The following is a 15155-nucleotide window of genomic DNA, read 5'->3' as shown; positions in this document are numbered from 1 at the left end:
ATCTCAGGGTCATGAGTTCAAGCCCCATGTTGGCTCAACACCTACCTACTTTAAAAAAAAAAAAAAAAAAAAAAAAGGCTGTATTCTATTTTTAAAACCCATGGGCTCTTAGAAGATAATATCCTTCAGAAAACTACCTCAGGTTTGTAAGGCTCTTGGGGCAACAGTAGTATATTCTATCAATTGTTTAAAGTTAATTCTTCTTATATATTTTAAGTAAGCACATGCCAAAGGTTTTTGTTTTTGTTTTTGTTTTAATTTTTTTTATTAACATATAATGTATTATTTGCCCCAGGGGTACAGGTCTGTGAATCGTCAGGCTTACACACTTCACAGCACTCACCATAGCACATACCCTCTGCAATGCCCGTTACCCAACCATCTTCTCCATACCCCTCTCTCCCCAGCAGCCAAAGGTTTTTTTAAGGCAGACTTTATTTTCATCCCTGCAATATCCAAGTAAAATAAGAAGTAATTAATGTCTTCTCAGTAGGTAAATAAGTGGTTTATTACATTTTCTTTACTCAACTGAATTAAAACATCTTTTGGGTTTTTCTGTAGTCTCCTAAATTTTGGGGCACTTTAAACACTAATAATTTTGACATCAGATATGATAGAGTAGTCTGGAATGTCTATTTAAAAAGATGTATTGAAGTTGAAAACAAGTTTCTGAAATGTAAGTTACTTTAAAAATATTTGGTATATTGAAGATGAATAAACAAATGATCCAGTATTAAAATAGCTATTTTAAATGAGTGAAAGTGACCTGTGACTCATAGAACTGAAGCCTTTTATTGACTTGAAGGGAACATTTGTCTTTAAGTGTCAGTTATAGAAAGATCATATGTATAGATATAGATCTAGATATAGGTGACAAAAATGAGAATTTTATGAAATTTGTATTTCATAGTTAAAAAGTAAGCATACTACCACAGATCTTGTACAACTAATATTAGAATATATGCTTTCTGGTTAGTCTGTGGTTTCCTCTTTCACATTTTCTATTTCCTCCTTCATGTTTAAGTATGGTGGATTTACTTACCTGTTTGTACAGAAAGAGATGGATTTAAGGATCACGGAACATCCTAGGTCTAGAAGTTTACTTCAGTATAGTGATAATAGTAGTAGAGGGAAAACAAATTATCATGAGAGCTTGTAACACTCATGGTCCAAAATCAGTTTCTTTGTCCATTACAAGATTTTCTACCCTCTCTAAGGAAATGCAAAGTCAGTTGGCGATCTGACTTAATTTAGACCCTTTATAACTGAGAAAAGTTTCAACCAAGTTCCAAAATCTTTTAAAGTGTAGGATTTTATACTCATCATACTCCTGGTATTTTATTTGCATTCTTCCCTTAGAAAAACATAAGCTTTTAAAAAATCTGATTTAGCATTCTTATGAGTATGAAATATATTTATCTCTACTTAGTCATTCATTAGATATTTGTTGAGTGTCCTAATAATTGCCCATAGTTAGAGTAAGCAGCAGTTAACAAGAAAGAACTGTTTTTTGTTCTGATGAAATGTATCATCTGAACAATAGTATAAATAACTATTACCATGTTAAATGCTTTGGATGAAAAGTGCATGGTATTATAAGAGAATAAGGAGATTGCCTGGTCCAGGTATCTTGGAGGGCCTCTTAAAGAAATGACTTATTTAATTTAATTTTATTTATTTGAAAGAGAGAGCATGAGTGGGGGTATGGGTGGGGAGAGAGAGAGAGGGAGAAGCAGACTCCACTGAGCAGGGAGCCTTACTTGGGACTTGATCCCAGGACTCTGTCATCATAACCTGAGCCAAAACCAAGAGTTGGATGCTTACCAGGCTGAGCCACCCAGGCACCTGAAGAAATGATTTTTGAGTGAATTCTGAAAGGTATTTGGCTGTGTTGCTGACTTAAACATTTAAATTATTTTGTGAGAACAATAGGAAACAGGTATTCCTAATACTTCTAAAATTATGAAACAGACTATTGGTTAGCAAGCTTTTCCTGATTTTGAATATGAATATCCTTAGCTTTACAACAATGTCTCCAGTGCGGCAGATAGCTTGATAGGACTACTGGAAGCCATAAGCCAAGATTTGTTTGGTGTGTAATAAAAAACTGGGCAGACGTAGGGTGGCTGGGCCGCTCAGTCAGTTAAGCCGTGGACTCTTGGTTCTGCATTGAGTGGAGAGTCTGTTTGAGACTCTGTCTCTCCCTCTCCTTCTGCCCTTCCCCTGCTTGTGTGCATGGGTTCTGTTCCTCTCTAAAATCTTAAACAACAACAACAACAAAAACCAGAAAACAAACTAAGCAGACAGGATACGAAGAAAACTGAGAGAATTGATTTCTTTAGCCCGTGGAGACCCTAGCCCATGGAAGTTCCTTGTGTTGTTTCACACGTTAGCATCCTTTTCCTTGATAGGTTGATGGTAAGGCAGTAATCATGGGTTTTTGTTTGTTGTGTTTTTTTTTTTTTTTTTTTTCTTTTTATAAGAGTATTTTATTTTATTTTTTTTTTTAATTTTTTATAAACATATATTTTTATCCCCAGGGGTACAGGTCTGTGAATCACCAGGTTTACACACTTCACAGCACTCACCAAATCACATACCCTCCCCAATGTCCATAATCCCACCCCCTTCTCCCAAACCCCCTCCCCCCGGCAACCCTCAGTTTGTTTCGTGAGATTAAGAGTCACTTATGGTTTGTCTCCCTCCCAATCCCATCTTGTTTCATTTATTCTTCTTCTACCCACTTAAGCCTCCATGTTGTATCACCACTTCCTCATATCAGGGAGATCATATGATAGTTGTCTTTCTCTGCTTGACTTATTTCGCTAAGCATGATACGCTCTAGTTCCATCCATGTTGTTGCAAATGGCAAGATTTCATTTCTTTTGATGGCTGCATAGTATTCCATTGTGTATATATACCACATCTTCTTGATCCATTCATCTGTTGATGGACATCTAGGTTCTTTCCATAGTTTGGCTATTGTGGACATTGCTGCTATAAACATTCGGGTGCATGTGCCCCTTTGGATCACTACATTTGTATCTTTAGGGTAAATACCCAATAGTGCAATTGCTGGGTCATAGGGCAGTTCTATTTTCAACATTTTGAGGAACCTCCATGCTGTTTTCCAGAGTGGCTGCACCAGCTTGCATTCCCACCAACAGTGTAGGAGGGTTCCCCTTTCTCCGCATCCTCGCCAGCATCTGTCATTTCCTGACTTGTTGATTTTAGCCATTCTGACTGGTGTGAGGTGATATCTCATTGTGGTTTTGATTTGTATTTCCCTGATGCCGAGTGATATGGAGCACTTTTTCATGTGTCTGTTCGCCATCTGGATGTCTTCTTTGCAGAAATGTCTGTTCATGTCCTCTGCCCATTTCTTGATTGGATTATTTGTTCTTTGGGTGTTGAGTTTGCTAAGTTCTTTATAGATTCTGGACACTAGTCCTTTATCTGATATGTCGTTTGCAAATATCTTCTCCCATTCTGTCAGTTGTCTTTTGATTTTGTTAACTGTTTCCTTTGCTGTGCAAAAGCTTTTGATCTTGATGAAATCCCAGTAGTTCATTTTTTCCCTTGCTTCCCTTGCCTTTTGCGTTGTTCCTAGGAAGATGTTGCTGCGGCAGAGGTCGAAGAGGTTGCTGCCCGTGTTCTCCTCAAGGATTTTGATGGATTCCTTTCGTACATTGAGATCCTTCATCCATTTTGAGTCTATTTTTGTGTGTGGTGTAAGGAAATGGTCCAATTTCATTTTTCTGCATGTGGCTGTCCAATTTTCCCAGCACCATTTATTGAAAAGGCTGTCTTTTTTCCATTGGACATTCTTTCCTGCTTTGTCGAAGATTAGTTGACCATAGATTTGAGGGTCTATTTCTGGGCTCTCTATTCTGTTCCATTGATCTATGTGTCTGTTTTTGTGCCAGTACCATGCTGTCTTGATGATGACAGCTTTGTAATAGAGCTTGAAGTCCGGAATTGTGATGCCACCAACGTTGGCTTTCTTTTTCAATATCCCTTTGGCTATTCGAGGTCTTTTCTGGTTCCATATAAATTTTAGCATTATTTGTTCCATTTCTTTGAAAAAGATGGATGGTACTTTGATAGGAATTGCATTAAATGTGTAGATTGCTTTAGGTAGCATAGACATTTTCACAATATTTATTCTTCCAATCCAGGAGCATGGAACATTTTTCCATTTCTTTGTGTCTTCCTCAATTTCTTTCATGAGTACTTTATAGTTTTCTGAGTATAGATTCTGTGTCTCTTTGGTTAGGTTTATTCCTAGGTATCTTATGGTTTTGGATGCAATTGTAAATGGGATTGACTCCTTAATATCTCTTTCTTCTGTCTTGCTGTTGGTGTAGAGAAATGCAACTGATTTCTGTGCATTGATTTTATATCCTGACACTTTACTGAATTCCTGTATAAGTTCTAGCAGTTTTGGAGTGGAGTCTTTTGGGTTTTCCACATATAGTATCATATCATCTGCGAAGAGTGATAATTTGACTTCTTCTTTGCCGATTTGGATGCCTTTAATTTCCTTTTGTTGTCTGATTGCTGAGGCTAGGACCTCTAGTACGATGTTGAATAGCAGTGGTGATAATGGACATCCCTGCCGTGTTCCTGACCTTAGCGGAAAAGCTTTCAGTTTTTCTCCATTGAGAATGATATTTGCGGTGGGTTTTTCATAGATGGCTTTGATGATATTGAGGTATGTGCCCTCTATCCCTACACTTTGAAGAGTTTTGATCAGGAAGGGATGTTGTACTTTGTCAAATGCTTTTTCAGCATCTATTGAGAGTATCATATGGTTCTTGTTCTTTCTTTTATTGATGTGTTGTATCACATTGACTGATTTGCGGATGTTGAACCAACCTTGCAGCCCTGGAATAAATCCCACTTGGTCGTGGTGAATAATCTTTTTAATGTACTGTTGAATCCTATTGGCTAGTATTTTGTTGAGTATTTTCGCATCTGTGTTCATCAAGGATATCGGTCTATAGCTCTCTTTTTTGGTGGGATCCTTGTCTGGTTTTGGGATCAAGGTGATGCTGGTTTGTTGTGTTTTTGTTTGGTTTGTTTTTGAGAGTTATACTTGGCTTTTGTTTTTCTGGCTTTTGATCACCTAATATGAGAGTTTAATGGAGGAGTGGAGATGAGACTCTGCCGTCCTGATGACCAGTACTGTTTTCTTGGGCCTAAGCTACTTCTTGAACCACCTTCTTTTTGAAGTTGAGTTTCTTAATTCTAGAGTCTGATTGTTTGTCTCAACTCTTCCTGCTAACTCCTAACACTGCTTTTTAAGGCACTTGTTATAAACTGTTAGTCAATAATGAAAGAAAAACACTATGTTTCATTTCTAGCATTTGAAAACAAGTAGTTAAAGTGAAAAATAAGAAAAATTAAAAATACTGTATCATTTTATGCTCAATTATATTATATATTAGTTATATATGCAGAACAAAGGCATGAAAATATAAAAATATAAGCCAAATACCATCTGAAAGTGTAAGATACAGACGTGTGTATATAGTCTTGAATGCAGATACTGCTGCTGATAAAAATACACATGTGTGTAGCACAGCGGAGTGTAGTGAAGAGCACACTGGTTTTGAAGAGGAGTCAAGTTTGAGCCCCACCCCTGCCATTTAACAACTGTGTGAGTTTGGACAGATCACTTGCCTCATCTAATCCAGTATAACTCTGAAGTATGTATGTGATAGCTGCCCTTCAGACTGGTCCTGAAAATTCATTGAGATCATCTGAGGAGAGCCCATAGCACAGTCCTCAAGCTTACATCCTGTGCTGACCTGTGGCAGACTCCAAATAATCAGAGACCTGCTGCTTAGAGACCGATGGAGAAATTTAAAATCACTTGTCTTTATTCTTGCATGACAGAGCCGTTTGTATCAAATTCATCATACCTTTCTGAACTGCAGTATAATGGTGCCTTCCAGATTGCATATATGGTTACAAACAACGTCCTTCAGCGTGCTCATTTATTTGACATAATCTGTTACCTCTTCTGGTTCCATGCTGTAGTGCAGCATTTAATACACCTCTGATGAGAGATTTTGTTCCTTATCTTCATCAATGCCAAGAGTTTGCAAAAAAAAAAAAAAAAAAAAAAAAACCAAAAAACAACAACAACAAAAAAACACTATGTCACGTGATTTTAAAATAATTACAGTTTTGGAGTAATAAAAATTCCCCAGTGTTTTTACATTTTGTCTCCTTTTGACATGAAAAGTTGCTGGTGTGTGGGTGTGTGACTGTGCTTTCCTTCTCTAAGCTCTGCTTTGCCACCTAGTGGACTGAGGAACTTTGCTCTAGATTTTACAAGCTGAGCCATATCCTCGCCCTCCCCTTTCCTTTTTTCCTGTCCTCCCTCCTGACCCGCCACCCTCACCCTCTCTTTTTCCTTCTTCCTTGTTTAACTTTATTACTTCTTTTCTATCCTTTACTTTTTTTTCTTCTTTTTCTTCTTAAAATCTACCAAAAGAAAGTCAATTTCTCAATGGCAGTAGTCATACATGTAATTGTTTTTTCTCTCATCCTTAGCACAATGCTTCCTACATACTAGGTGCTCAGAAAATATTTGTTTTTATTGAATTATGTATATGAAAGCAAAGGAACAGTAAGATAAAATAATTTATTCAAGGTTATGCAACAGGCAAGGAACTAAGACGAGAATTCTACTACAATGTGGCTTTGCATTTCTACTAAAATGTTTTTACCATGTATTCCAATCAGAGGTGGAGTTGTAGTCACCACTAATTAGAGTATCTCTTTAAATTCGGACTTCCCTTCAGGCCACCACCACCTATCATGACGGATGCTGAAGATTTGGATTACACTCATTTTACAAACCAGCATAATTCCACACGTCATTTCTCAAAATCAGAATCCACTCATAAAGGTAAGAAAAATATATATGTGATCAAGCTTAGGATTTTTTTTTTTTTTTTTTAACAATCCTCATGGTATGGTGGAAAAATTAAATGACGTCTTATAGATCGCTAGAGTGGCAGAATAAGTTATCGTTTCTTTTGGAACATCATTATAGTATTCTTCATTTGTTAAAAAATATAAAAGATAAAACAGAAAACAGAACACCCTAATTTGAATGCCAGATGGTCTATGTATGTGCATTTTCCCGTAGGGAGAATTTGTAGCTTTTATCAGATTGTTAAAGGGTGACTGTAAACAAAACAAAGAGCAAAGGGAAAAGAAAAAAAAAAGAGAGAGAGAGAAACCAAGAAAACAGACTCTTAACTGCAGAGGACAAAGTGATGGTTATCAGAAAGGAGGGCAAAGGGAGGGTGGGTGAATAGGGGGTTGGGGTGAAGGAGGCCCTTGTGAGGAGCACCAGGGGCTGTGTGGGAAGTGTTGAGTCACTCTATTGTGCACCTGAAACTAATATTACAGTGTATGTCAACTAACTAGGATTTAATAAAAAGTTAAAAAAAGGAAAGAAATTAAAATTAATAAAGTATACACATATATATATACAATTCACACAAAACTTCTGTCACACAAAAGAAAATCTGGGCAAAGGAAATGAAAGAATATGAAGTCTAAGTTGAACCAGATCTTTATTTTATTTATTTATTTATTTTTGTGCCAAATCTTTAAAAAGAAAAGAATGGTTGCATGTAGCTGTTCTACCAAGCATACACATTCACTCATAAAATGAAATAATGAAAAGGTGGTAATTCTTATATTAATTTTCTCATCTAAGAATGGAAGTGATTTTAATAGTGTCAGTGTTGTCAGGATCATATAAATAAAATACATGAAAGCACATTGCAATAGTCTTTATAAATATTAAGTCCTGTAAATTGATACCTGTTATTTGGTACAGCTTTTGAAGATTTCTTAGGTCATGCTTTTATTATCCTTTAACAAATCTAATGGTCATGCCTTCCCAAACTTCTTTAATTTTTTTTTCCCCCTGTGATCATCACAAAATACCAGTATACAGGTGCTGCTCCAGACAAATTAAATGAGAATTTCAGGGAGCAGGAGGTTGCCAAGCACTTATATCTTTTTAGAAAGGTCTCCTAACCCCAACCCTCTCCATTCGGACATTCATACAAGGTTGATCAGACAAAGGACATTATGTAAAAGGCAGAATTAGTTGGACATTACCAAAACAACCCTTACACTTTAATTTCCATCCTTTGGCAGACTTTCCAATGTGGCTGGCTTAACTGGAAGTAGCTCATGATTTTTTTTTTCCCCTCAAATTAATGCACTGCTTTTTTAGGGGAGGTCTATCTTTGACATACATTTGATATACAATACTAAGATAGCACATTGACTCTGTATGTAAATATTTTACAATCAAGAACAAAGAAGACATGCATAGAAATGAAGATAAGTGATTTTGCCCGAGCAGGGAGAAAGCAGAGCATTTCCAAGGTTTTGTCCTTAATGGTGTTTCTTCTTTTTTCCTCCTTTCCAAGGTTTCCATCATAAGCAGTAAAACCCTAGGAATTTGCCTTGAGAACGGACTCATTGTAGCAAACATTACTGGATGATACAGAATGCATTCCACACTCATTTTTTTCCTCCTGGGTTTGTATTCCTGGGATTTATCTTCAAGTGTTCTGACCATAAATAATTTTAATTTGTTTAAAATGTTTGTTTATTCCTGATCACTTGGGCAGTAGAGGAAAATCTAGCTTCTGAATATTGGCCACCTCTCTGCTACATATGCTTCCTGGGATATAATGTCTAAAAGCTCTGTGAAATATCCTTTTTGTTAGGAATGGAGTACTGGTATCTAGAGACTAGGCTTTATTTAGCAGTTAGAATTTTGTGGAGATTATGATCAGAATAAAACATAATGTCTGGAAGCAATACAGAATAAAAGAATATAAGAAATAGCTTTTTCGTGCATTAGTGTATGGTATATTAAAGAACCTTTTGCTTTTTGTATTCTTCAGGAAAATTAAAAAAAAAAAATCACAACCATAAAGTATTAAAAAAAAAAAAGTAGAAAACCTGGAACAGTTGGAACATGTTATGCTGACCACCAGGACTGTAGCAGTTTTATCCTTATAAGCTGTCCTGGGAGAATTGGCCCAGATGTCATTCTCTGACACTTTCCCTCTTCTTCAGCTTAATACCAAGTCTTTATGAGGCCTCTGGGCATTGGGCTATTTATTAGTATTTATTGGCAAAAGTTTAATTCTATGAAATATTAACTCAGGTCTGTGCAAATTCAGCTGAAAGTGAAAAAGTAAAAAAGGGTTGTATCTCTTCTCTTCTTTTACATTTACAGATAGAGCCAAGGGAAGTAGAATTGGAAAAATGTTTATGTAAGTGGTGATGCCATCATTTTCTGTGGACATAGATTGATAAGTTTTCCACTTGCTTAAAAAATGATGGTATTTGTTGGCAACCGCTCAAAGAGTATTTTATCTATCAGTCAGTAGTCAGATGAACTCAACATGAAGTTGAAGTGGATACAGTGATTCTTTATCCAGGTATTTAGCTCCACATATTCGGTAGTGATTCATGGCATTGGATTCCTTTGTACAGGATCTTTAAAGCCTTCTTTGAGAAACCTAGTCTTTGTCCAGTTTCTAACCTTGTGGAAATGCTTATTTTCCCATACTAGTTAGTTAATATAAATGGCAATCATGGTGTGTGTATATATATATAGATATATAGATATTATATTAGTATATATATATATAGATATTATATATATAGATATAATATATATATAATATCTATATATCTATATATATATACATATATAAAATTTCCCTTCAGCTTAACTTTCCATTATTTTTCATTATATGAATCTGACATTTTTGACATTCCAGTATAGTGTTTGTTCAGGAAAGAAATATGGAGGTGAGTAGAGGAAAAAGTGGTTAGTCCATTCTTTTCCCACTGGAAACTGCCTATTTTTTGCCTTATCTTTCCGGATAGTCTTTGAAGTCAGGCAATATTCAGGAAGCTATTTAGAATTCTGAGTGGATTTAGGTCCTTTCATTTTGAAAAAGATCTTTAGTTCAAAAAGTTTTTGGATTGCGGAAGTGTGGGTAAAAGGTAGCTAAGAGTCAAGTTTAGGGAAATGATAATCTAGAAAGAAAGAAACACTATAATATGAGTCAAGAAATGGGGAAAGAGAAAAACAAATAGGACTTTGAATGACCCTGATGAAATGAATGAAGCAGTTTTCAATTCAGTAGGCAAGGGCAGATGAAATGGGGGTCCTAGCCTTAGTCAAATTCTAGAGGGTGCTTTCAGTATCCAAAACTTAGGCCTTGTTGACTTCTATTAATGCTGTATTTTTCTTTGTCTGCCCTGTGATTTTGTTTCATGTTTTAAATTTTTTTATGTGTGGTAACTTTTAAAAAAAGAAAACAATGTATTTTTATTTTGATAGGCAAATGGGCAACATCATTTGCCATATTTTTATTTCATAAATGTTTATTTTTCTATCTCATACAATGATCAGATTTACTTTAGGAATTCTGCATTTGTCTTGCTTCTTATGTACTCTAGCCAATCATATTTATTACTGTAAAATGCTGTCTGGAGATCTTTTCATTCAAAAAAATGTTAGTCCACTTAACACTTAACCCTTGGATATTAGTGTTTCAGCTGTCTTAGTGCCCAGAGGTGATAATTCCCTGTGACGCGTAACTCAACATCTGTATTGAAAATTAGTTAACTTTTTTTTTAGGTTTTTAAAAAATTAGAATTTTAAAATATTTTTATTTTTTGTAAAGCAGACACTTTCAAAGAATATCAGAGTGATTCTTTTCTTCATATTAGTTAAATCCTCTTATTCTCATTCAAATATTATTATCTTTAAGATTATATTATCTTTAAGATTAATTATTACCTTTGACTATAGAAGTAACAACTATATTAAAAGGAACTAACAAACATTCTTCACTGTGTTCTCTGCTTTTCACTTTGTTATATTTATATAAATATGGAAACATTTTGTTCCTCTTTCTACCACTGGACCACAGGCAATTTAATTTTTAGGCCCACAGTGTATTATGCTCTAATGTGGTGATGTAAACTAATATGCTGGCCTTGGAAATCTGTTTCTGTACTTCTTTTCCCTGAAGGCCCCATTAACACTGGTATTGCTGAATGAGCACAGTATGTTATAGAGCCTTATCATAAGGCTACTGGATGTGTATACCCTCTTCCCCCAGCCTAACTTTTTGTAATTCATTGCCTGGAAGCAAAGTCAGACAAGGGTCAGATTAAATGTTCTGAATTGAAGAAATCTGTAGTGTGAAACTGTTGTTAGACATAATTATTTTACAGGAGACTGGACAGTTGCTACATATGCTTCAAAAGAACATTGCGATTTTTAGAAAGTGACTTTGCATACCTTTGAGTTACTTTTTCTCAAGTGACTTTATAGCAACCAGCAACAGACTAATGAACTGCAAAAAACGACTTCACAGTTTTTGATCATAGAGAAACATCTAAATTAGCAAAGAAAGATATGGATAGATATTTCCCAGGAGGAAAACCTTTTCAAATTTTCAGTGGCCACTTGGATCTCAATCAACATAGTCCAAGGTGTGTGACCTTGGGCCTTGTGTTCCCCTGAACTCTAGAACATTGTGAACTGGACTCATTTTCCCCTTTTCCTCTCTACTGTGGTCTGCAGCTGAACTGGATGGTGACTAAATTCATTGCTGACTCTGTCCACACCTTTCCATCGATGTCAGGACTTTTCAGTATAAATATAGTTAACTTTTAATGGATAATTATTCTTCCTCAATACTGTCAAATACTCTCTAATTTTTGTGTTGTGCCAAATTGTTCTTTGGAAACACCTGCTATATAATATGGTGCATTCAGTTTACCACATCTGTGGTTAACATTTTAGGGCCTTGATTTTTAAGGGGTGTTGCCTTTGTATAAAAATCACTTCGGGGAAAATCAGGATTATTCATTGATTCAGTGATGGTTATCTTGAAAGGTAACTGGTGACTGGATATAAGATCTTCCCTCTAAATAAAGGGAGTGAGACCCCAGTGTAATCAGCTTTCCAAGGGACTGAGAACAGAATAGAATTGGCACTGAAAGGCTTTTTTCCCTTTTGATAAAACAGTACTACTGTGAAAGAGAACAACATTCAGGTTGATTTCACCAGATGTGGTGTGCCATATTCTCATAATGTTGGCTTTTTAGAAACAATCTTAAAATTACCAAAACCTGTTCTCTCGGCCAAAAGGAAAAAACAAAACAAAACAAAACAGATTTTTAAAGTACTTTGTCCCTTACCTACTGCTCATAGCTAGAGAAGTGACTAGATAAAGTGGTGCCATTTTCTCCTCACATCTGGTGGTGCCTGTGAGTCTTAAAGCTGAAACTGCTTATCTTCCTGTTGATAAAATCCTGTTTTTCTCCTTTAGCTTGTAACAGGGACTGTGGTCAGGGGGAGCAAACTGGAGACTGTTCTAATAATGCTGCATGGGCACAGTGTCATCCAGATTCCTGGTCAAAGAGTCTCCTTTACCCCTGAAGATCCTAAGGCTTATTAAAGGGAAAGTCAAGGCTGTTGTTGCTCCTGCCATTTAATTGTTGGAAATGCTGAAATTTACTTCCAGAGAAGTAAAAAAAGAAGGGGTAAACTGGGAAATTTTTACTTCTTACAGAGTCACTTTCTGATGAGGCTTGCCCTTTTTGCCAGCAATGTCTCAAGGAGCAGTATTGCCTTAAATTAGTTTGATTCTGACGAAGGTCAGAGTACTGTACTTCTGATATGTGAATGACCGTCAACTCGCCTTTGAGATCTGAAATTCACAGGTGATCCGCAAACATCCTTGCCATCAGAAACTCTGGATTTCCCCCCGCTGAGCTATGCATGACCTGTGTACTGATGGATACATCATTTCATTGAATTGCCTCTCAGTTTGTGAACGAGCAGCGGTATGACCAAAACAGGCTGGTGATAGGAGAGTGAGAGTTTTCCTCATCAGATTCTCTAAGTTATTCTATGTAATTGAGAGTTGACTGTCTTTCTGTTACATGGTATGTGGAAGATACTTCCAAAGGTTGTATTTTGTAGCAAAGTCAATTATTACTGTTTTGTGAGGATTTCACCAACACTCTTGTGTTTTTAAATGCATACCATTGACCAAAAGAAAAAAAAAAGAGAAAACCAAACAAAACAGAGACATTTACTTGAAATGGGAGCTCCTTTGGCATGAAGAGTATTTCTATTTTATTACTTTTAGGAGAAAATTAACCAGGAAAACTTTTGCTGGTAAGGAAGACATCAGAGTGTTTTTATAAGGTTGTGTTTGATGCCGTAAATTGACAGAATCATTTAAGTAATTGTGTTGATTTGTTGGAAATATCTAGTGCTGGAAACCATCTTCTTCCCTTCTATATTTGTGAATACTGCCTAGAAACATGTTCCTAATGCATTTCATATGCTGTTGTTTATTCTCAGCAAACTAGAGGATGGTTTTCTCCTTTTGAATAACTCTTGATAGCATAGCAAGCCAGTATTGTGCTGGTTTCAGCATTTCAGATGAGGACAGAATTAATTGTGCATCTTAGTTAGTGCCCTATTATTCATTGCTGAGGTTCATATATAAAGAACAGGAGACTTGAAAGACAGGGTTTTTGAGGGACATGTCCTTCACAAAAGAGCAAGGACTAAGAGCAGCTATATACAGCTAAGAGAATATACCATTACACATTGCATACTTAGGCTGTATTTTTGTTGCACTGAATTTCAGACCATAATTCCTGAAATAGTTTCTAGCTATTAAATTTAGTAAGAGGGTTTTTGATGTCAGAATTTTTTTTTTTTTTAATTTCTGATTGAATTAGCCCCTGAAATCATGGTAGGCTATAACTTAAGCTCTTGCTATAAGCAGAAAGCCAAATGCCCTTTCTCAGAAGTAGCTATATTTTTCACCTGCCTCTTAAAAGCAGTCCAATATTTGTTTCATGAAGTATTATAAATAATGAGGAGATACAGGGGGAAGATAGCATATAAAAATGGTGTTCCACAATGAGAATTCTCTATAAGGGGGTTTTCCTTAAAAAGAATCCATCCCAGAACAGCATTATATTTTAAAAAGGTGCTGGATTATAGAGTTTCATGAGTACATATAAATCAGTTGCTCAGGAAATGAGAGGTGGTGCTGTCATTTGTCTTATAATTCAGAAAAGTGCTTTCCTGAGAGAGAAACTGCATAGTGCCCAGGCAGTTTTGGATTCTTTGGTAAGGAGTCCTTTAACACCTGGAATGTGGATATGTTTAAAAAATGAGTGAGCTGTTAACCCAGGTGCCTATCAACTTGTCGCCAAGCCCTAGAAGGAAAGGCAGCTTTGAAATAGCTACTTCATAGAACTGAACAGAACCTTAATGGAATCCAGTTGTCTGTCTGAGGACAGAAAACAAAAGAGGCCACCTCAAACCACATGCCATTTTAGAGATTAAATGAAACTGTGAGGGACACTCTGTGGATGCCTTAAAGGTGACTGGTGTTGAGTACTGGTGGGTATGTGCACCCATCTGGGCTAGGCTGACAGAATCATCTATTTCCATTCACCTTCACACAGCGCAAGTTGTTCCTGTTCATGACCTCATTGAGGAACACGAGAAACATGGTGCTGGTGACTTCCGTGTGTCTTGGGAGGTTGAGGTGGTCTAGTCAGTCAGCACTCTCCAGTGCTCATGCCTCCCTTAAATGCCAGTTCTACATCTACATTAATTCATCTATGCAAACTTAAATTTTTATGGTTTGTTTTCTACACTTATGTCCCATTTGATTCTTTAAATATCAGGTTTAACATTAATATTATGAATAATTTTTAAACCAAAGTATGTATATGTCTGTGTGCTTGTTTTCCTGGATGGTTTGAGGCAAACACCAGTCTTGTCCTTCTCTCTTAATAAAGTCATCCATTTGTTAAGTCCATGGTCTCATGTTTTCTTTTTTGCAATCAAGGACTTGGGAAGTTCTGGGAGGAAGAGTATTTTTTTTTTAAATGACATAATCCTAATTTGTATTCATTTAAAAGCATTAGAATTTTCTCTCATTCCAGTTCCATCCATGTTCTATAACCGTGTATAGCCCTCATGATAATATCTAGTACATTGAAATTGTCAACAAATACTCCCAAATCTGATG

General features: G+C 36.1%; 1 protein-coding gene across 2 annotated transcripts in view; it reads left to right on the top strand.

Annotated features, from left to right (window-relative positions):
• Nucleotides 1-8894, top strand: part of CCDC50 (coiled-coil domain containing 50) — a 78658-nt gene extending 69764 nt beyond the window's left edge. For both annotated transcript variants that reach the window (XM_059163137.1, XM_059163136.1), the window contains 2 exons: nt 6816-6922; nt 8472-8894. In XM_059163137.1, the coding sequence (XP_059019120.1) occupies nt 6816-6922; nt 8472-8491 (127 nt within the window). In that variant the 3' untranslated portion in view covers nt 8492-8894. The remainder of the gene's footprint in view (nt 1-6815; nt 6923-8471) is intronic.
• The last annotated feature ends 6261 nt before the right edge of the window (nt 8895-15155 follow it).

Source organism: Mustela lutreola, chromosome 2 (genome assembly GCF_030435805.1).
Source record: "Mustela lutreola isolate mMusLut2 chromosome 2, mMusLut2.pri, whole genome shotgun sequence".
Lineage (NCBI taxonomy): Eukaryota > Metazoa > Chordata > Mammalia > Carnivora > Mustelidae > Mustela > Mustela lutreola.
This window is presented reverse-complemented; position numbering and strand designations above follow the sequence as displayed.